This window comes from Diadema antillarum, unplaced genomic scaffold (assembly GCF_040938485.1).
Source record: "Diadema antillarum isolate AM-2024a unplaced genomic scaffold, OU_Dant_1.0 scf00000006, whole genome shotgun sequence".
Lineage (NCBI taxonomy): Eukaryota > Metazoa > Echinodermata > Echinoidea > Diadematoida > Diadematidae > Diadema > Diadema antillarum.
The window spans coordinates 4,207,166-4,230,476 of NW_027270895.1; the positions used below are offsets into that span (position 1 = coordinate 4,207,166).

The following is a 23,311-nucleotide window of genomic DNA, read 5'->3' on the forward strand; positions in this document are numbered from 1 at the left end:
TCCATCTGAGACAAAATCTCGCCCTTTGAAATCACGTATGCCTTGGTTTAATGAGTCCACACTTGTAGCTCGCCAACTTCGTCGTAAAGCAGAACGAAAATGGCGGAAAACAAGACTTGATTCAGATCGTAAACTGTTCATTGCAGCAAATAAAGATGTATGTCGGCTTATTAATGTCTCTAAAGAGAAATTTTTGAAAGACAAGTTGAGTTCATGCACTGTCAAGGAGGTATATCGCATTATCCACTCACTTTTGAATAAGAAAGCAAGTTATCTCCCCTTGTATGATTCTGCATCCATATTAGCGAATCAATTTTCTTTGTTTTTTGTCGGAAAGATAAGAAAAATTAGAGATGAAGTAGATGCGTGCAACAGAATCACTGTAAACCAATTTTGTGATACTGTAAACGTAAATATTCCTCTTTTTGAGAATTTTCAGTCGCTTACACAATCAGATTTATCCAGAATCATTATGTCATCTGCTACTAAATCTTGTCAACTTGATCCCATTCCAACATGGCTCCTGAAAGAGAACCTCAATCATGTATTACCATTGCTTACAAACATAGTCAATCAATCTCTTTCCACAGGTGTTTTTCCCAAAGGAGCACACTCGGCAATAGTAAAACCACTTTTGAAGAAACCCAGCCTGGACCAAAACGAATTTAAGAATTATAGACCAGTGTCAAATTTAACATTTCTAGGTAAACTTATTGAGAAAGCAGTTTGTAAACAGTTAGTTCATCACATTGAGTCTAACAATCTTTTTGATTCTTTTCAATCTGCTTACAGGTCTTTGCACAGTACTGAGTCAGCTTTAGTAAAAGTGAAAAATGATATTATGTTTGCCATTGATTCAAACAAGGTTGTTTTTGCTGTTCTTTTAGATCTGTCAGCCGCATTTGACACGATTGATCATCAAATTTTTCTTTCCCGTTTATATAAACGAACAGGTGTTAGGTCAACAGTTTTGTCCTGGTTTCAGTCATACCTTTTGGGATGGTCTTCTCAAGTTGACATTGCCGGTAATTTGTCAAACCCCACTGTGTTAGAGTTTGGACTTCCCCAGGGATCAATAGTAGGACCCATAGGATACTCAATTTATACTCTTCCAGTTGGCGAGATAGCCCAACATTATGATGTTAATTATCATTTTTATGCTGATGATATACAGTTATATATTTCTTATGACCCGAAGACTCCAGGAGCTTCTTTTAATGCCATCACTAAACTTGAAATGTGTATTTTAGATATTAAGAAATGGATGGTAGCAAATAAGTTGAAACTGAATGATTCGAAGACTGAGTTTTTTGTGGCAGCTTCAGCCCACAATCTGCGCGGTCTTTCGAACATTCAGCTCAATGTTGGTTGCACACTAATTAGCCCCTCAGAAACAATAAGAAATCTTGGTGTTATTTTTGATTGTCGAATGTCAATGTCTCAACATATTTCTCAAATTTGTAGTACTGTTACGTTTTATTTAAGAAATATTGCTAGGATTAGGAGATTTATTGATCAATCTGCATGTCATAACGCAGTGCGTTCTTTAGTTCTATCCCGTATAGATTATTGTAACGGGCTTCTCTCTTCCATTCCTTCAACTCAACTGGATCGTGTGCAGCGACTTCAAAATTGGGCAGCCCGATTAGTGTTTCAGGTTTCTAGGGACTACCCATCTCAGCCACTTCTGAAGTCGTTGCACTGGCTTCCTTTGAAGCAACGGATAATTTTCAAATTAGTTTTGTTTGTTTATAAAATCCTTAACGATCAAGCTCCGAAATATTTAGACGCCTGTTTGACTTTATATACACCTACTAGAAATTTGAGGTCATCTAGTGATCCGCTTCGTCTCACATACTCTGTTACTCGCACCTTAGCCGGTGATAGGACATTTACTGTGTCTGCTTCAAAGCACTGGAACAATTTACCACTTACCGTTAGACAGTCTCCATCAGTCAGTGTGTTCAAAAAAGCCTTGAAAACACATCTTTTCAGTAGCAACTAGTTCGTAGCTGTATATATAACATTTATCCAATTATACATACTGTCGTACATGTTTTGAATTGATTGTAAGCGCTTTGGGCCTTGTGGGAAAAGCGCACTATAAATAATAGTAATAATAATAATAAAAATAATACTACAGCCAGTGCATGCGAACACATCGCATGCGCACAAATTTCAAATCCCATATCAACGGATAAGATGTTTGTGTGCGCATGCGCTGGCCGTAGTAGTCAGTGTATGCATCGGTCCATGGTGTATGTAGCTCTCCCAAGGTCCTCTCGACCGAGTCACATTCAGTCATCAATTCGAAAAGAAAGGGACTATTGGCAGAACCAAACGTTGTTTGAAGCCTGTTTTCAATACTTCAACTTAATTGGTAAGTCTTCAAATCGAAGAAATTTTGGGATTTTAAATTGACATTTACCCGAGATACTAAATTCTGTCATGATCCTGAATGTTACAATGCGAAGCCCCATTACGCTATGCGTATGGGGCTGCTGGTCGCAGTTAGCTATGCGTACAATGGGCTGCACGCTGCTGGTTGCAGTCAGTGGTTTCGTACAATATTTATCGACGCTGTACGGCGACGGCTCTGGTACGAAACCATTATTGCATGATTACTAAGACATGAGAGCACTTTGGGGCGAGTAATTCTCACAGACAACGTACTTTAACGTGAAACACAAACCAAGACAAGGAAATTCAGGGAAACTTTTGAGGTACCAAAACTTTTTATTATCTTTAAACTCCAATGAAATAGTTCTTCAAAGCCTGAGGTTAGGACATGCTATACCTTACATGCTTTATATACACTGTACAGTGTGTTCCTGACAATATACAGGTCTAGGACTGTTAGTCATCATGTGGTCTATCATTACAGTTTAAAGGGAATGCAAACCCAAAGAGCAATGTGGATTGAGTAAAAGCATTAACTTTAGTAGAACACATCAGTGAACGTTTGACGGAAATTGGACAATCGATGCAAAAGTTATAAATTTTTAAAGTTTTGGTGTTGGAATCGCTGGATGAGGAGACTATTTAGGTTATGACGTATGAGTGGACAATAACATAAAGAAAATATAAAAGGAATTCCACAAAAATTTATTTTTCCAGCAAAATGAAAGAGTACTTGACTAACTGCTTTCAGAAAGCAGGGGGAATAAGTGCTACCCCTAACATATGTCAGTATCAAGTTGTTGGAATGTGTAATTTTCTTGAAAAATGAATTTTTATTGAACTCCCTTTATATTTTCTTTATATTGTAGTCCATACGTCATAACCTCTAGTAGTCTCCTTACCCATTAGTTCCAACACCAAAACTTTAAAAAATGCATAACTTTTGCATCAATTGCCTGATTTTCCTCAAACTTTCACTGATGTGTTCTACTGATGTTACTGCTTTCACTTAATCCTCGTTGCTCTTTGGGTTTGCATTCCCTTTAACAGTTTTAGAGTGGTTTGAGAGTAAAGCAAGCCTCGTTTGGATTCGTGCACATACATGAGTACAGTCGTACGTTAACTCACACACAATACACTTGCAACCATCAGTCTGAATAGGGAGGGGAAATGAGAAGCTTTTGGGTTGCAATGAACTAAATAAGATTTGGCTACAGTAGAAAGTTAGTCTGTGGGCTAAACCGACACCCAGCAAAACATTTTCATCATGAAAACATGCCACATATATCTCACTCAAAGTCAAGTGAGCTCTGAGATCCTAGAATCCAAATTCAGAGAGAGTATGTGAAGAATCTTCAGCTTTTTTTTTTTCTTTCAACTGCTCTCCAGCAAAACTTTTCCATCATGAAAACATGCCACATATATCTCACTCAAAGTTAGGTGAGCTCTGAGATCCTAGAATCCAAATTCACAGAGAGTATGTGAAGGATCTTCAGCTTTTTTTTCTTTCAACTGCTCTCCAGCAAAACTTTTCCATCATGAAAACATGCCACATATATCTCACTCAAAGTTAGGTGAGCTCTGAGATCCTAGAATCCAAATTCACAGAGAGTATGTGAAGGATCTTCAGCTTTTTTTTCTTTCAACTGCTCTCCAGCAAAACTTTTCCATCATGAAAACATGCCACATATATCTCACTCAAAGTCAAGTGAGCTCTGAGATCCTAGAATCCAAATTCACAGAGAGTATGTGATAGATCTTCAGCTTTTGTTTTTTTTTCTTTCAACTGCTCTCCAGCAAAACTTTTCCATCATGGAAACATGCCACTTTTGTATCTCACTCAAAGTCAAGTGAGCTCTGAGATCCTAGAATCCAAATTCACAGAGAGTATGTGAAGGATCTTCAGCTTTTTTTTCTTTCAACTGCTCTCCAGCAAAACTTTTCCATCATGAAAACATGCCACATATATCTCACTCAAAGTCAAGTGAGCTCTGAGATCCTAGAATCCAAATTCAGAGAGAGTATGTGAAGAATCTTCAGCTTTTTTTTTTCTTTCAACTGCTCTCCAGCAAAACTTGTCCATGACTCATCACGAAAATGTGTCATAATTACAATGTATGATGAACATCTGACTCAAAGTCCAATGAATTTTTGGATAGATTCTACATGACTGTGAAATTTATAGGAAGCATGTGAAGCATCTTCAGATTTTTCTTCATCAATTCAATCCCAGATGCAGTGTGAATGCAAGGAAAATTTATTTTGCTGATGCAAAGTCAGCAAAATCTCCAGCAAAACTTTTCCATCTAAGATTCATCATGAAAACATGCTGCATATCTCACTCAAAGTCAGGTGACTTAAATCTTTCCATTTGAGATTTGGGAGTGCATGTAGATCACATACAATGTGTACATGTACTAGCAATTGAATTTCTTACAGCTTTCTTTTTCACGCTAAAATCAACAAACACACCTGAACCACTTTGTCATGCCCATATATGTAATTAAGTACATGATGTTATGAAACCAAATGTGTGAGAAACATTCAACAACATTGTCACTCTTGGCTAAATAAATCATGATCTGAAAATCTGAAAATCAAACTCAATTCACATCATTTTTTTTTTTTTATGACAAGCAATCACATAGGTAACAGCCATAAATCCATGTGGCTTTCATACACTTTCTAAAATCTATTTGTACAAACAGCATTTTAAGAGGGTGCTATTTCAAACAGGTATTGCTCATCTACACTGTACATAATCTAAAGAGTACTGTAAAAGTGGATATTTTTGTGTGACTAATTTTTCGCGCTTAGATGGGTATAAAGAGTTTTGCGTGTTTTTAATTCCGCAGAATCAAGACATCCCACACAGGAACATATGGCAAGCAAAAATATTCGCGTGCTTTTATTTTCGTTCTAGTTTCTGGTTGCGCAAAATGCGCCAAAATTTCAACACCGCAAAAATTTCCACTTTTACAGGAGGCAAGCTCTCAGATCGCATTATTAGGATTGAAGGGCAGCCAGCTTCCTCATCAAGTTAGATTTTAGTTTGAAAACAACATACTCATATGTGGGCCACTGTGGCATAGTGGACAAGACTCCCGACTCCAGATCACAGGACCCAAGTTCGAGTCCCACCCAGTGCTTACGTCCTTGGACAAGATGTTTCTACCCACTATGTCCCTCTCAACCCAAATGTATAAGTGGGTATCTGGAAATGCTAGGGTAATAATAACAGCAAGGCCCTCTGGTAGAGCAGTGGAAACACTTAAGAGGGAGCTACCCTGGGTAAATAAGACCTTATTATTATTACTATTAAAAAGAGGCACAGTTGATGAGGAAGCAAACACTAAGTCATGCCACCAGTAAAACCAAACCGAAACCATTTCCAGCTTGTTTCCAAGTATAGGTTAAGAAATCACATGTGGAATAGCTAAATAAAGTTCTTTATATGGGCCTCATACAAGATTGACGAAAGGACTCTTAACGGCCATTTACAGGACATTTTTGTGTTTGAGAATGCATGTGTTTTCTTATTTCAGTTTCCTCCACTTGATCTTTAGAATTTTTCTACACAAGTCTGTGGGGAGAAACATAAGTTAGAGGAACAAGAATTTAAGGCATAATGGAAGGTACATATTATCTTGACTTGTTATAGACACAGGGTAATGTTACTCTCCCTGCCTTCTGAAGGAGGTAGGTCAAGAGCTGTTTCATCATTGTAGGAAAAGAAAATTGTGTGGAATTTTCTTCATATTTTCTCTTCAAACGTTGTACTGATATCACCTACGATGTTCTTATGCAGTCTTGCCATTCAGCAATGTCTGAACATGGAACTGAATGAGGACTTTTAATAATTCCTAACTCTTGCACAGCTTGTCACAAATTCTTCAAACTTCACGGATATGTTCTATCATAAATCAGGCTCAAGAACGTAGCCAATCAGCAGGGCTGAAATGAGTCACATGTGCACTCTTTATTCTCTGATTAACATTCACAGCCATGCAAAAAGTGTGCAACGAAAAAAAAGCATAACAGCACAGAGCTCTATCGTACAGGACATTACCGAGAAAGCATAACCGCACGCTCACTGACGTCACAATGCATACTTTAGCAGTACGCAACCAAATAAGTTGTTACAAGCACGTCGTGCACTCTCAATCACTTATTTCGGTAAACAACTTCTAGTTCCTGCTGTCTTGGCCTTGCGCATGTTTATGCCTACAGCATATGTTGATTGTTTGGAACGAAAATTTTAAGACATCTTGGTATTTGAGCAAATTCTACATTTAGCTGGCTGGTATTCACTAAAAAAGGTACATGAAAAATGCTATTGGTTTTTGACCCATTTTATAAAACAAATAATGAGCAGGTTTATATCTATGATGTTACTGGAGATGCAGCTCACTCTTGGGTATTCACAATGTAGTGCAACATGCAACTCGGCTATGCCTTGTACATGTTTCATCATTGTAAATACCCTCCAGTGCACTGCAACTCCACTATTCAAAAACACACTCTCACCTGTGCATTATTTGAATACTAACTGCTATGCACTCACTGCATCCACATACATGTGTATCTGACGGGAATTCCCTCTCTCATGAAGGACGACTCAATAAATTTGCGTGCCTCTGGAGCCACTGAGGTGCTGGGAGAAAGCCCCATGAGCTGGTATAGATATTACATCATGCAGCTCACATGGGTAAGTCCCTCATCACACATGCAAAGTTTACACAGAGAACTAAATCTTTCGCAGCATGCCAAGTCTCTTACCTTCAGCACCACATTGATGAATGGTAGCCACATCTTGGCAGCCTTCGTCATGTAATGGGTGTACAACTTGCTAGGGTTGCCTGATAACAGAAAAGATAGAGATGTGATAAGACTGGTGTCCAACATCAATTTTGTGAAAGTGCAAACAACAACAGTAAAAGGATCTACAGCTGATAAAAAAAGAAAAAAAAATACAACAAACTGTAACCTTTATGGATACAAACTTGAACTATTTCTGATAATCCCCAAAGTAATTCTAAACCTGTTTAGAAACATGTTCCAGAAACCACAAATGGCCTCGTTTGTAGGTGTGAAACCCCTTCCACCCACCTATTCCCTGATAACATTCCAGTTCTGGCTGTCTCACATTTAAATCTGCATTAAAGGACAAGTTCACCTTCATAAACATAAGGATTGAGAGAATGTAGCAATATTAGTAGAACACATCATTGAAAGTTTGAGGAAAATCAGACAATCCGTTCAAAAGTTATGAATTTTTGAAGTTTTTTTGCAGTACCCGCTGGATGAGAAGACTACTGCAGTGTATGAATAACTTAGATGTCACATGCGTACAACAATATAAGGAAAATATAAAGAGAATTTCACAAAATTCCATCTTTTGAAAAAAGTACACATTCCCCTGACTCGTTACCGATAAATGTTATGGGTAATATTATTCCCCCTGCCTTTAGAAAGAGGCAAGTCAATTGCTCTTTTATTATGCGAAAAAAGTGAAAACATGTTGAATTTTCTTTTATATTTTCTTTATACTGTTGTACGCATATGACTCACAAGCTGTAGTAGTCTCCTCATCCAGCGGTTCCAACACAAAAATTTAAAAAATTCATAACTTTTGCATCGATTGTCCAATTTTCCTCAAACTTTCACTGATGTGTTCTACTAATATTGTTGCATTTTCTCAATCCTTATGTTTATGAAGGTGAACTTGTCCTTTAATAAAATCCATGCAAAAGTGCAACTATAGTAAAACATCCTTGTAACATCCTAGTATATGGGTTATTCATTTGGCTCAGTCTGGTCTATGTTGATGTTTTGACTTGGATGAGGCAAGAAATCATTGCCAAAAGTTGGAAAACTGTGCCAATTGTTCACACTAGAGAAATACCTCACAACTTCATAAACACCGTATGCACATGCCATTTAGTTTTCAAGGTACATACAGTGTAATTATATCTAAAACATGATGGAATGTACATGTACATTTGTATGACTACACGAACATGTCCAATAATATTCACAGCACAAGATATTTGTACAAAGATCCAAACTAATGCGTACCATACATTTGTACCACACTCTGGAGTGTTCAAGCGATGTGTGGAGAAAGCATACCTCGATGATTATTTCTAGAGGGGGTCAAATGTTTTGCAGCCACAGGGTCATGCACCTGGTGCGTTAATACGCTACCTACAGGTGTACGGTACCAAACAGAGTAAACTCTTTGAATTATGACGTATGTGCGTCCTGTTGGCATTCTTCGCATGCCAATTTCTGGTTCAGTGACGGTACGCTTTTGGAGCACATCGGGAAGTGGTTCGCTTTTGGCTCACTATAGTATGGTACGGTACGCTCTGCTTGAAAGCACCCTATTAAGGCACTTTTCTCATATTTTCACATTCGTTCATTCATGAGACAAGCACTTTGCACAGCAGACACAGTGCAGGGTTTCTACATAAACTCAGAGAAGAAATGAATATCTACGTATTACAGGCTGTTTAAATATCCTTGCCCTAGTTACAGGGGAATTCTGGATCAGTTAAAAGTTATCTGACAAGAGAGAGAGAACCAGTTTCAATAGGCGTTTTCACATCAGCCCGATGTTTCGAAATAGCGCGCTATTTTGCTGACTATTTTCTGCGAAAAATATCTCGAGCTTAGATTTTTATCGGGCTGATGTGAAAACGCTTAATAAGCACAAGAAGGACAAAATTTGGTCAAAATTGGATAAAAATGAGGAAGTTATGAAATTGTAAAGTTTTGCTGATTTTTGCAAAAACAATGCTCAAACAGTTTACATTAGTATGCAAATGAGTGAGGATGAGTGAGGGACAAGGATGTTAGGGTGTGTCCACTTACTGATGATCCCCTTGACGGGGTTCAGCGACTTCATCAGGCTGCCAAACATCTCCAGCCAGGCCTTGTCGCGCAGCACGCCTTTCTCGATGATCGTCAGGAAGTTTTGCAGCTCACGCACGATCATGAAGCAGAGGAGACGATCCAGCCCGGTGAGCCCATAGGTCCCGATGCTTTGCTGTGGTTGTGGATGGTTGGGGGAGGGGAAATGGAAAAATATATCAAATGGTCTTCTTAAAGACTGATCGATGATTGGTTAGAATGCAATCGCACGACTAATACAGTAATGATCAAAAGAGTTGTGTGGGCTATGGGAAACAGTGATGGTAGTATAATTCTTGGAATCACCAATGCCTAGGTGCCGTGCGCAGAGCAGCGTTTTATTTAGAAGCATTACGGAATAGCTCAGGGGACAACTGGCCCGTTTTGGCACTCAGATCATGCTCTGCCTTTACCCAGGGGTATCTTTTATTGAAGATTTCTTCATGTGACCAGCACATTGAAGCCTTGCAGTGGTGAACCATGACTCCAGTGACCACAAATTTAGAAACTGTTAGAAACTTTATTTAAAATTTAGAAACTTTCAACTCTTTAAAGCTGAATTATAGCCAAGAAGAAGAGGAGTAACAATGGAGAAGTAGACAAATAATTCCATTGAATCGTATATAGGAGCAGAAACTCGTGTATTACAACTTGAAGCAAACAATGACCCTACCTGACAAAATATCGAAAAATCCTTCATAAAATTGATAAACATTTCCGGATCACCACCAAAGTTCTATCATCTGTTCCTTGTGTTATTCTCAACCTTTCCTGCCAGTTTCATACAGATCCGATCGCAACTTTTTGAGTTATTTTGCACACAGACAAACAAACCAACAAACCAACAGTACAGCTGTGTTTTTCCCATGTTCCCGACGATCACAACAGCCCTGTTTCAGGACAGCATGGACAAAATGGGATGGATTTCAAACAATGCCTTGAGATGAAACAGGCAAACGCAACAGGCCCTGATTGCCGTGGATGCCCGTGCCAGACTTTTAGACAATCAAATAATTTGCCACGGCAGTCCTGGTCCTAATGACAAAGTATGTTGGCAAAGGAACCACTGAAAGATTAGTTCATGCATTTGTTATGTGCTACATTGATTACTGCAACAGTCTTTTGTATGGCTTACCAGACAACCAACTCCAGAAACTACAAGTTATCCAGAATGCTGCTGCAAGGCTAGTGACAAAGACCAAGAAATATGAGTCAATATCACCTATCTTACGTGCCTTGCATTGGCTTCCTATCAGATCACGCATTGAATTTAAGATCTTACTGCTTGTTTATCAGTGTTTCCACAAAACTGCTCCTTCTTACCTTACAGATCTCCTTGTAAAATATGAACCTATGAGAGTTCTTAGATCATCACGGGAGGATCTATACGTAATACCCTCCATTTCAACAAACTATTATGGCAAACGTAGTTTCAGGCATGCCGCCCCAGAACTGTGGAACAGCATCCCAAGTGATATAAAACATGCGAGTTCCATTAATAAGTTCAAAACGTTTTTAAAAACGTATCTGTTCAGAAAGTAACATAGTGATTGTCGATGATGATTTATGCAGCATTCTACTGTTTCTGTAAAATTTTATATTTTTTTGTATGTTTCTTTGTCTCCCTCCAAAGCGCATAGAGACCTTGCCAAAGGTATTATGCGCTATATAAGAACGGTGATAATAATAATAATAATAATGAGGAATCTTGAATGCAACTATAAAACGGGGTGAACATAACGAAATGGGGTGGCACGTAATAGGCCGTAACAAAACTTGGAGGCTGTCCGTAGCGGGACGCGACTGAAAATAGTGATAGTCTAGCCTGACCAGATGCCATGAGAAAAGCGCCTGATGGCAATTTGTTCACCGGGGCGAGCACTGAACCGAAGAAGGCTAGAATGCGAAGGTGGGAAAAACAGGAGAATGTCTCATCTACCCACGGCGCACTAAGTTTCGGGCAAATGGGGCTGCCATGGTCACCAGGAACATGGTGTAAACACAGCTTTCTCTTAAATGAAAACATAACCTCCTCCCTTGACGGAGGTAATAAAAAGTCAAAGAGATGGCTCTAGTGATGTATACAGACCTGGAGTTTGGAGAAGACCTTCATATCTAGCACCTCCTGTCTGGTCTTCAAGTCATACCAGGTCTTCATGGCATCAATGTATGATGTGGTCCTGTGGAAGGAGAGGAGGGTAAGAAGGTGCCAAGAATTTGGAGTACTAAAGGCATGGTTTACCATTTGCAGGTGAAACAAAAACCCAGCTTTACTCCTTCAGAATAGTTCTAAAGTGTGAGTTAGGGATAGAAACAACCAATGTGAAGGAATTAATCAGTATAAAATCAATGTGAGGTATTGCTCAATATACAAAATGTGAACAATAGTTATAATAAAATTGTTTCTAGACTAAACCATCTACAGCTATGGTTTAGTGATAAAGATAGTGAAATCTCCTTTATGTATTTCAGGCCTTATTGTAAAATTTTTATATGGTAGAATGTTTTGTGATACAACTGAAATACACATATGCATTAAATGTGACAACTCGAGCATTTTTTAAACCACTGCTCCCAATGGTAAACGATACTGTAGACTGTACCTGTAAAAGGGGGTAGGTGCAAGTCTCACCCCCCTTTCAGAACAGGCACAATGTTCAACAGGTTTGCCTACGGGCACAGACTAAAAGTATTTTTGAATTTTGGTCTGAAATCCCTCTCCAGTTTAACTTCTGATGAGACAAGTAGGAAATGCTGGTGAAAAGTTATGTAAAAAATCTTGCATTTCTCACATTTTAGAATAATTCTATCAAGTGCTACAGTGTGTATCAGATGTGTAGTTCAGTGGTGGTGCAACTGTGTAAGTTCAGCCAAAAACAACTGGTTTCTTTAGTGTTTGACATGTATTGTACATTGCGTTCCTAATTTCTCATTTCCTCGCAACAGACCAGTTCGTAATTCCACTTTGCGCATGAGCAGAAAAAGTTCATTTGTACTAACAGGCATTTTGGTTTGTTAATTCACTGAGATAAGCATCTGTGATGTGAGGATTATTCATGTGATCCTTATCTAAACGGTGCTTGCCAGCACATCCACCTGACAGCAAGAATGGTATTTCGCAATATGAAAAGAAATAATCTGTTATTGCATTCGATACAAAACAATGAACGGGATACTTGCTAAATGTCATCTGATGGACTATTCTGGTCACCTGGTCTGAACGCAAGATCGTTATTTGTTCGAACACAAATTCCATAAATTGTTATGTTGGGGAAGGTTATGCATTATGCTGCTTTGAAAATGAGCGAAGCGCTTAACCACCTGAGAAAAAGAAAGGTCATTTGTACCAATGTGTACATGAGCTAATTACGAACTGGCTTATTGCAAGGGAATAATTGCTGTTTGGTACTTTTACTAAAATTTCACACTATAAATGTGAAGACAACCATGTGCAAGTCCACGTCTGGATAATAGAAAGATACAGAAAACTGATGGCCTGACAACCAAGATCGGACTGTAGTACAATCATCAGAGCCCCTTAATCCTAATAATACTGCCATCTTAAAATGGCAATGCCATTGTACGTAGACGTGTGGCCAGTGGGGCTGAGAGAGTTAACTGGAGGTCCATTCAGGCAGACTCACTTTGGATCGGTGATGCGGAGGATCTCCCTCACCAGCCGGCCCATGAAGTTGATGGAGCTGTCGACGGGGGGAAACTTGGGGATCGGGATGGTGGTAGACTGGTACACGCTCTGCCAGTCATGGACCTGCATGTAGAAATGATGATATTGAAGTAGAAGCTCATTAGTATTGGTACATGTACTTCATCTGAAATTAGTGTTAAACTTTTTCTCTCAATACACACTATGTTCCTCTTGAAGTTTCAGCTGGCAACATCTCTAGCCCACCACGACAACCTAGATAAGGTGGAGGTTGTACACCAGGAGCCTTGATACTTCGAAAGGGGAATCTAGCAATCTACATCAGGGCATACTCTCTTAATAAAGATGGCAGGCGATAAAACATTCTGAAAGTCTATGACCTGCTTATCGACCGTTATATCATCAAGACGAAGACGGGTCATTCCGCTGATGAAGGCTGTAGTGCTAACAGCTGAAAATTAAGGAGGTAGAGTGTGTATTGAGATCAAAAAGTGAAAATCAATTTCAAGTAATGGTGATAAAATGTACGCATTGGAAAATCAGTTTCATGGGCTACATCAAAACACATGTACCTCAGTCCAAATAGACAGTACTACATTATATTAAATGGGTTAGTCAATACCGAGTTAGTGATTGGCTAAACACAGTCACATGATGGAGGCACATTTGTTATGTTCGCCCATGGGCAGAACATTTTTTGTAATGTTCTCCCATGGGAAAAAATTTTCATGTAACAAATGACAAACGATACCAAACAATTGAACGATCATATTTTTCACGCAATCGATTGTAATGCGTACGAAAGTGTGATTTGAAGGACCCGTGCACAGTGAATTTGGCTCTACTGTGCGAGCGATCGAGTGCATTGTGCTGGTGGTTGACGTTGCGAACATTGCTTAACAGATGATGGTATTTGACAACTTTTGTTGTCGGGAACATGCAACAAACGTTCCACCCTCAGGGTATGAAATACTATTTCGGGAGGTTATAAGTCCCTCAAATTCGTCTCGGGACTTAAAACCTTCCACAATAGCATTTCAAACCCTTCAGGTGGAACATTCGGTATGTTCCCTCCCCCGCCAGTCATCATAGTATATAATGTTCCTCAGACCTGAATCTCCAGCCTTTTTCTTTTTTCTTTTTTTTTTTTTTTCATTTGCAGCACTATGGGGATCTATGGGCACTGTTTAAAAATGTTGAGGATGAGCTGCTGATTTTGCTATAACACGAATATATTTCACATAGACACCTGCCCTAGTATATTCGAGACCTCTGTAAACACAGAAATTTCTGCGGTATGTTAATTTTTGTGTATTATGCACTACATGTAGTTCTGGCCAGCGCGAATTCTAAAACCTGCAAAAATATCTTCACAATTTTCTCTGCACATTGTGAATGGGTTGACAATTGCGCACCACAAATTCAAGAACCCATGAATATGTTTTTGAGCTGCTCAGCGCCAAAAATTAATCATGTGAAAATGTCAACATTTGCAGTAGTCTTCACACAACGTTGGCTCAGTTGGATGGTTGCATTGTGTCATGAACCACCCCTCCAGCCATCTCCCCCCCCCCCCCACCCCCGGACCTCCTGATAACATCAAAGACAGACAGGCTAACAACATGCTAATGACTCAAGCCACCTGTCTCACAGCTCTGATACCTTATAGTGATATCATAATCTAGACTACTTTTTTTCTGATTTTTTTGTTTTTTGTCTTTCCAGCGACAGTTTGTCAGCGTTTAGGTGATCTGGGGCCCGTTGCATAAAACTTACCATTGAATTTCAATGGTAACTACCGTCAAAATTAGGTATCACAGCCAATCCGCATCAAGGATTATAAAATTTACCGCTAATTTGAAGACTTACCGCTAGAAGGGAGCGGTAAGTCCAGCGGTAAGGGTTTTATGCAACAGGGCCCTGGACGGAAATGTGGCTCGATTGATGCGAGTGAGTCATCATTATTTGCTGGCACATTTTCATCAATAGATGTTATCAAAATATTTCACCTTCAAGTTTAATTCATTACTGCCTGGGAGGAGCTTCTAGCCACACTCTGCTGTTATTACACACCTGTGAAAACCATCATCACTGTTGACTCACACATTTTCATCAATAGATACAATGTATTATGAAAATATTTGACCTTCAAGTTTAATACATAACTACCTGGCTTAAGCTTCTAGCCATAATTTGATGTTAACACACCCATTAAAACCATCATCATTATTGACTCACACATTAGGGCTTTTTATACTTAGTCCCATACCAACGGTGGGGCTAAGGGGGGGCCTTAGCCCCACCGTTGGTACCGGACTTTCCTTAGCCCACTTTCTGTTTACACTTGTTTTTGCCAAAGTGGGCTAGCCCCACCGATAGTCCCGTACAATCTGGCCCTGCAAAATAGCAGGGTTAGCACCGCAATTGCGGTGCTAACCCCGCAATTGCGGTGCCAAGCAAGCGAGTGTAAACAGAACGAAAAAATAATCCTGGGCTAAGCAACGGAGACGAAGTCCGACCCCCACTGACCAATCAGAAACGAGGTAATCAAGTGCTGCCGGTGCATGCGTGTACGTGTACAGTACACAGCGTAATCATGAATATTCATGTGGTTTGGAAAGTACCGGACTAAGAAATATGAGTGTAAAAAGGTCAATTTTCTCCTTAGCCCCAGACAAGAGCTTAGTACGGGACTAATTGGCGAGTGTAAAAAGCTGAAAAAATTGGTATGGGACTAACGATAGTCCTGGGTCAGAGAAAGTACGGGGTTAAGAAACACAAGCGTAAACAGGGCTATTTTTTATCAATACAATGTAGATATCATCAAAAATATTTGACCTTCAAGTTTGATTCACTACTGCTTGGCGCGAGCTACTAGCCACGTTTTCCTGTCAGCACGTATCCAGTGAAAATCGTGTGCAAAGCAGTAAGGTATGTAAAAGTGGGGATGAGATGGGGATTAGGGGGAAGTGTGGCTTGTTATTGATGTTCTTATTCTGTGTTCTAGCAATCATTGAGATGAGGTATGAAAAATGGGAAAAGTGAATCTTTAAAAGCACTGAAGAGTGCATTGACCCTATCTGTCAACGAAATAGGGTTTCTGCCATTAAATGAACACTATTTGATGATGGACAACCAATCACATTAATTATGGTTTAAGCATTTTTACTATGTTTATGCCACACAAACTGCCAGCTGGAAAGGAACAAAGGTAATACAACAATTAACATAACATACTTCTCAAATATTGCCCGTAAGCGGGCAGCATAACACACTTGCATTCCTTTCTATGGGGTTATCAAAAATGCATACTGTAAAACAAAATATTTTTGCATCATTAAATTTTTGCCAATTTGAGCCGCCGGCCTTTTTCAATTTTCGTAAGCTACCTCAAACGTTTAATTCACAAAGTATAGACATGAACTTTCACATGCCCTTTCAATTTTGTGAATCTTGGCTCTCATGAAATTAAAATGCAAACACAAACATCCCTTGTTTTACAGTAAATCTTCTTAAGAAGATGGTGCACATAAACACGGACCTTGGTGCGCAGGAAGCTGTTGCACTCCTGCTCCATGTTGTAGTTGATGATGCGGGAGACCTCCTCCTGCCAGATCTTGAGGCCGTGGATGTCCACGTAGTCCTGGATGTACTCGAAGGAGCGGATGAATCCGTCCATGCGGGCTCCCAGGGCGTCCAGCTTGGGCATGAGCTCGCACACCTGGGGTTGGATGGGGAGGGGGAGGGGTTTGGAAGGAGGAGGAGGGGTTGGAAGGAGGGAGGGTTGGAAGGAGGGGGAATGATCGGAAGGAGGGGGGTTTGAAAGACGGGGAAAGGTTGGAAGGAGGGAAGGGGTTAGAAGGAGGAAGAAGGGTTGAAAGACAAGGGGACAGATTGAAGAGGAAGTTGAAAAGGGGGTTGAAGAGCAAGGCAATGAGTAGTAGTAATAGTGGTGGTTGAGAAGGCGGAGGAGGGGGAGTTGGGGATGGATGATGCAGCAGTAAAGGTGGGGTGAAGAGGATAGAGAAAATTGCAGTTGAATTGCAAGGGAACTTAGGAAATTGAAATGTTCAATCGCTGGTGACCAATTTCAAATAAAGCAGTGAATAGACTCGTATAACAGGAGATATTGGGTTCTATACATGTCCACTTTGTCCCATCCCAAGGACAATAGCTCAAAATGTCTCGTTGGATGGAGGTGTATACATCGAAAACAGATACTGTACAGTTTACCTAGCAACAGAGGGTTAATACAAGTGGCATGATTCCCAGGGTAGATTTAAGACCAGAATCATGATTATCACGATCTCGTTTCACACAGTCATAACCCCCTGTAGTATATGTGACTAAAAGGTCGCACATTATGGGGTGATATTACCTTTGCCTTGGGGTTGAAGATGAGTGAACTGTGGAGGGCGCTGGCGACCTGGGCCACCAGCTCCTTGCGGATTCCATCCTCCAGGAGCTGTTTGGGGTCGATCTGTCGAGGAGACAAGAAGACGCAATGACATGAAGCGCATCATAGACCCTTTCTGTCCTTATGCCCTAGGGATTAAAGGGGATGTACAGTACTGGTTGAGGTGGGGATTCTTTTTTTTTTTTACATTCCTCATTGAGATAATGAGAAACCTCTTTAATATGAAATGTGAAAGAGTATGTAATTTTAAGAAGGATTCAACGTTTAGTTGATGAAAATTGGTTTGCAAATGGCTGAGATATCCAAAAAAGTGATAATAATAAAAGACTAGGCCACTCCTTTATTACGATCTCTTTGTTTAACCTTGTTTTTGGATATCTCAGCCATTTCAAAACCGATTTTCATCAAATAAACTTTTGATACCCTTTAGAGTTGCATGCTCTTTGACATTTCATAGAGTGGTTTCTGAATGTCTCGCAAAACATTAACAGCTACATATGTAAATCCTCACCTCGACCAGAACTGTACACACCCTTTAACCTGATATGATTTCTGATAAACATCCAGCTATCTTCCACTCATCACCAGCTTGACAACTGTACTACGTCAAAAAACTTTCACAAACGTCAACCTCAAGAGGGTTTGTCAATCCAGAAAACAGTATTGTTACATTACACACACCGTTTTACAAAGCATCAGTCCCACACATGGAGCACTGTAAAATGAAGAGAAGAAAGGAAGGACTACACTATTTTATACATTTTCAATGATATCTAGTTTTAAACCACCAATCAACGAACTGTCAAACATAGCACACCAGTGGATGAACACACCAGTGGACACATTATGGTGCTGGCTAAAATGAAAAAAAAAAAAAAAATGCATACAAAGTGCAGTTCTTCGAACCACTGCTTACCTTTATGATACCAACTAGAGTTGTCTTCATCATCAGAATTCCTTCGGTGAACACTGAGATGGAATGAGTAAGCCTTGCCACCTGATCAAAAAACAAAACAAAGGAGACAGTCATACAAGAAGAGGGGAAAATAAGTCACGATAACAGCACTAATACTCTGTCCCCTGGGAACACACTACAGGTGGGCATTAACACTCCGCAAAAAAAAAGGTAGCACTCACCTAGTTTCCATATGATGCGAATAGTCAGAATTCAAAGTGCTAAGTACATACTAGAAAGGATGTTTTTACTGAAGCTTCTATTATATTTCTTTAATCCAAGGGTTTTGCAGATTTTGTTTTCCAAGCAGGTAGAGCTATGGGAGCCACCAGCTACCACTGACAAGAACTCCAATATGAGTGTGAGTTGTGCAGGGATGCCAACATTGCACACTGCACTGCAGTAATCTGAGGGCTGAAAACGTGTATTTTGGGTAGAAAAAAAAATGCATTTTTACAATGTACCTTTCCTTGAATAGACAACAGTGAAACTGTAGGATTACAATTTGGGAAAACAGTATATGAACAGTATTTATATTCTATAACAAGAAAGTAAATACTTAGATCCCACGACTATCATCATTAAAAGTCTATAGTCCAAATTCCTTTCCGTTACAACAAAATTTCAATATAACGAAATAAACTGCTGGTCCCGAGGACTTTGTTATAATGGGAGTTGCCCGTACGAAGTTGGGCACCGCGCACCTCGTATCTCTGGTCCAGCTGGGCGTAGTCCCTTAGCTTGTCCTTCTCCAGCCTCGTTGGAACTTCCCTGATGTGGTGGGTCTGGAGCTGGATGATCTGGGAGAGGAGCGAGAACATCGTCTGTGGGATGATCTGCAGCACCTGTTGGGAGAAGCAATTCGTCAAGTTCAAGATCAATTTTCAGTCCTTTATTTCAAGGAGCGTGGAACCCAAATACATCAGACATAAGCTGATTGAGCGAATGCAGAAATATATATATCAAAAATACACCAGAGAAGAAAGTATCCATTCGAAAGTTATTGATATTTGAAGTCTTGGTGCGGCAAATGCTGGGTGAGAAGACTACAACAGTTCATGATGTACCATGTAAATGTAAATCAATACAACAAAAATGTACAGAGAATGCCACAAAATTTGAATTGAACCCTGAAGGCACACTGGCTGGACTGGGGAGGGATTTGAGTGGTAGAGAGTTATGAAATGCCCCTCCCCCCCCCCCAACTCTTTTAGCACCCTTGCAGAGTTCCCTGCACGTTTTGCAAAATGTTAAAAGACAAGTTTGTTCTAAACTACCCTATTTTTGGATGTCAGGTTTTGATAAAGGACACTAAGAACCAAATAGAGCAGTTTCATGTGTTGAAAGCTGTGATTCTAAGCAGCAAATTGTGCCATAGTGCATACAGGGGTGGTCATAAGTTCTTTAAACACTTACCTTACGGACGTACGCCACAAGCTCGTTGGAATAATACTGGGACACACTGACAAGATCTGGGCTGTTGGCTTGGTTGATGCGGATCAGGGGCAAATCGAGAGCGGAAGCGAGCTGCCATCACAAAGAACAGAGAGATGATGATGAAAATCAGAGATAATCAGAATTATGCTAACTTTGAGAAGAACGATCTCTTTCACAAATATGTATACAAATATCGACGGCAATGTGTTCCCATGACTTGAACTATCATAAACTTAGTCAAGGCAGTATCACATCAGATTGATCTATATTGTATACCCATCCAATGAACGCTTACTACCTGCTACATTTTGTAGACATCAAACTGTGACAAGTACACAATTATGAACTTGATGATAGATTTCCAGACATGTCATGACAGAAACCTTGAACTCATACAGTAACCCTCAATGAGCTACTATCATGCCACCTCAGCTTTAAAGGAGAGCCCTGTTCATACAATTTGCTTGAAAACATGGTGGAGGACCCCAACCATAATTATTTTTTATTGACATTATTCATTGGCTATTCCCTTGATTGTGGGAATTATATAGTACACCATATGAGCGACTGATTCCCAATGCCAAGGTAATTCCAACAAGTAAGAAGTTTTGACTTTTGTGGCTGTTGGAAATCTTTTGCTCAAGTCATCTATGAGTTTTTATCTGCTGTGGTGAAATACATTTGCCACTTTAAAGACTGTCACCTTGCTAGTGGTTACAATCTCAACGGGTTTTGAAACATGCATTTTATGGGAATGACTTTAGCTCACACACACAGGATGACCGACTCCTCACCTTGAGAAAGGTTGCCCTGAGTTTGATGACAAGGGCGGGGTAGTTCTTGATGCCCTGCTGCATGAAGGGAGTGTAGCTGGTGGGAAGAGAGGAGCGGTCGGAGATGACACATAACTTGGACACATCACACTCTGAAATTTCTTTTATACACTATATCACAACAGCACAGAGCTGAATCGATATTTCATCATTGGAATAGAATGCATTAAGAAGAGAGGTGGAAGTGGAGACAGTGAGATTGTTGAAAAAGAGACAAAATGAAAAAAAAGAAGAAGAGAAAAATAAAATGGAAAGAGGAAATAAATAGGTAGAGACATGAAAATCGTTTACTAACGAGCCAATTGAAAAAAACAACAACATATGCCTGCATAGAAATAGTTATAATAATAATAACAACCAATATTTATATAGCGCCTCTTCCAGACTCAAAGCGCTTCAACAATTTCAACAAACTACAAGAAATCAACAATATTTACAGAACAAAACAAGAAAGAAAAAACAAAACAAAACAAATAATGACATTTAACTTCTCAGATCATTAACCAGCTATGCAGTGGAACTAAATCAAAGCTGTTAAAAAGTCTTTGGGAACAAATAAACCCTCAGATTGAAGAAAAATCTATCCTAATTGCGAAAATCTAGTGAAAGGAGAGACACTCAGGTGACAGAAGAAACGCCAATCTGCAGAAAAATTCATGCCTTTGAAGCTAGATGTTCAGAGAGCATAGAAATATTAATATACAGCAACAGTCACATGTTTATATCAATAGGAATATACAGACAAAGAGAGTGATTGATGACAGAACAAGAGATTTATATACAAAGACTATATGAGAGAAACTGATAGAAAGAGAGATATGAAGTAAGAAAATTCCTTAAAATTCCCAGAACCTAAGGACTTGGAAACACAATTCAATTTAACCACTGGTGACCCTCTGAACTTCGACCTACCTGTCGATGATCTCCCAGGCATAGGAGACATCGGCCACGATCTGGAGGGTGATGAGGACCTCCTCCTTGATGTTGATGGTGCGGATCATCTGGTGGAGGAACTTCCTCGTCTCCGCCAGGAACTGCCTCACCTGGAGGTTGGCCTCCAGCTGGTGGAACTCTTGCACCTGTTTGACATCGTCATGGCAACGACGGCAACATCAATTAGCAGGAGGATGAGAAGACAAGGGAGAGAGAGAAGACAATATCAATACAATTATGAATGTAAATACTACAAGGAAAGTCGGCGATGTTGTCAGTAGATTGACAAGCCCACATCTGTGTGGGTAATTTTTAGTGCTTACAATTACAAGTCAGTTTCACGATATCTTTGTTTCATTTTCCTATATTTTCAAGATTCCGCTTTTATTTTGCTCGTCCACACCTCCAAGAATACTGTATATCACAAATCTCATTATAACTTTAAATAGAGAACGCTATCTAGCCAGTGTTTGTCTTCAAAATAAATATTTGTAAGCTACAGTTCACATTTGAGGACTGTTCTGCTTAAAAAAGAAGGAAAGAAACAAAACAAAATAACAAACCTCCTCCAGAGCCTGTATAAGCTGGACCATCTTGCGGCCAGCTGCTGTGGAGTCATCGTAGGCCAGGGAGGTAATCTGCTTAGACATCTCACTGAACCAGGCCTGCAAGTTATCTGCAATGAGACGAAGTAATCATAGGGACAAGTCTTTTTATTTCAATTTGTTCATTCATTAATGAATATTTTTTAATATTTCTTCCCTTTTCGAAGGGTTCAAAAGGGTTCATTTTTCAGCAAACACTTGGGTGACAAATGCAACAATGCACATACACATGCTTGGCAAATTCTACTTTTATGCATAGCTCACAGATGAACAACCACAGTTGGTAATAGTGTAGCAAGTTCACATCAAAAAACGGATGATTAGGGATCATAGGTCAAGAAGTATTCAGGGTGTACTATACATATAAATTTACTATTGATGTGAGTGGAAAGGGAGGTGCAAAAATATAACCATAATATCATCTTTTTCCTCACAGATATGTTTTATCTTCCTTTCTCTACGCCATGACCATCTATTCATGACATTCATATTTACCTCCATCAAGGAGGTTTATGTTTTTGCCGGCGTTGGTTGCTTTGTTTGTTTCTTTGTGTGTCTGTGTGCAAAAATAACTCAAACAGTTGAGAATGGATTTGGATGAAACTTACAGGAGACGTTGAGAGTGACACAAGGAACAGATAATTAAATTTTGGTAGTGATCCGGGAATTTTAAAGGATTTTATGAAGGACTTTGGGTATTTTGGCAGGTAGGGTCAATGAACTGGTGAGTTCCAGCCACCATTTTTTTGAGGTTTGTGTGGGCTCTGCTTGGGTGAGACACTGTGCAGCTGGAAGCTGATGACATAACAGAAGACTTCTACATATATATTGGAAAATTGGGTGATTTTCAGCATACATATACGTGTACGTATGAGTGGAAATTACTGATCTCATTTGAAGAACAAGATCAGTGGTAGGAATGAGCTGCTTGGCGGAGGTCTGCACTCTCAGAGTGATTCTCTAGTTTTATCATTATCATCATTTTCAATAAGATGACTACAATCCATGTCACTTGTGTGTTCCTTGGACAAGGTGTTGCACATCTCTACCTCTTTTGACCCAGGTATGTGGAAACAGAAACTGACAATACTAAAGTACTGAATACTTAAGTGCAAATGACAGCTGGACTAGTAGAAGTAGTAGCAGAAGCAG

The 23,311-nt window shown here is 39.6% G+C and overlaps 1 protein-coding gene across 1 annotated transcript in view; it reads right to left on the bottom strand.

The window, feature by feature from the left end:
* The window catches only part of LOC139716205 (WASH complex subunit 5-like), a 69,121-nt gene that overhangs the window by 32,035 nt on the left and 13,775 nt on the right, over positions 1-23,311 (bottom strand). Inside the window, exons 13-24 of the mRNA XM_071627770.1 lie at positions 22,118-22,230; positions 21,534-21,700; positions 20,583-20,658; positions 19,768-19,878; positions 19,056-19,196; positions 18,313-18,393; positions 17,358-17,459; positions 16,521-16,700; positions 12,960-13,084; positions 11,405-11,495; positions 9,277-9,451; positions 7,180-7,259 (exon numbers count right to left, since the gene is read on the bottom strand). Coding sequence (XP_071483871.1) covers positions 7,180-7,259; positions 9,277-9,451; positions 11,405-11,495; positions 12,960-13,084; positions 16,521-16,700; positions 17,358-17,459; positions 18,313-18,393; positions 19,056-19,196; positions 19,768-19,878; positions 20,583-20,658; positions 21,534-21,700; positions 22,118-22,230 — 1,442 coding nt within the window. The remainder of the gene's footprint in view (positions 1-7,179; positions 7,260-9,276; positions 9,452-11,404; positions 11,496-12,959; positions 13,085-16,520; positions 16,701-17,357; positions 17,460-18,312; positions 18,394-19,055; positions 19,197-19,767; positions 19,879-20,582; positions 20,659-21,533; positions 21,701-22,117; positions 22,231-23,311) is intronic.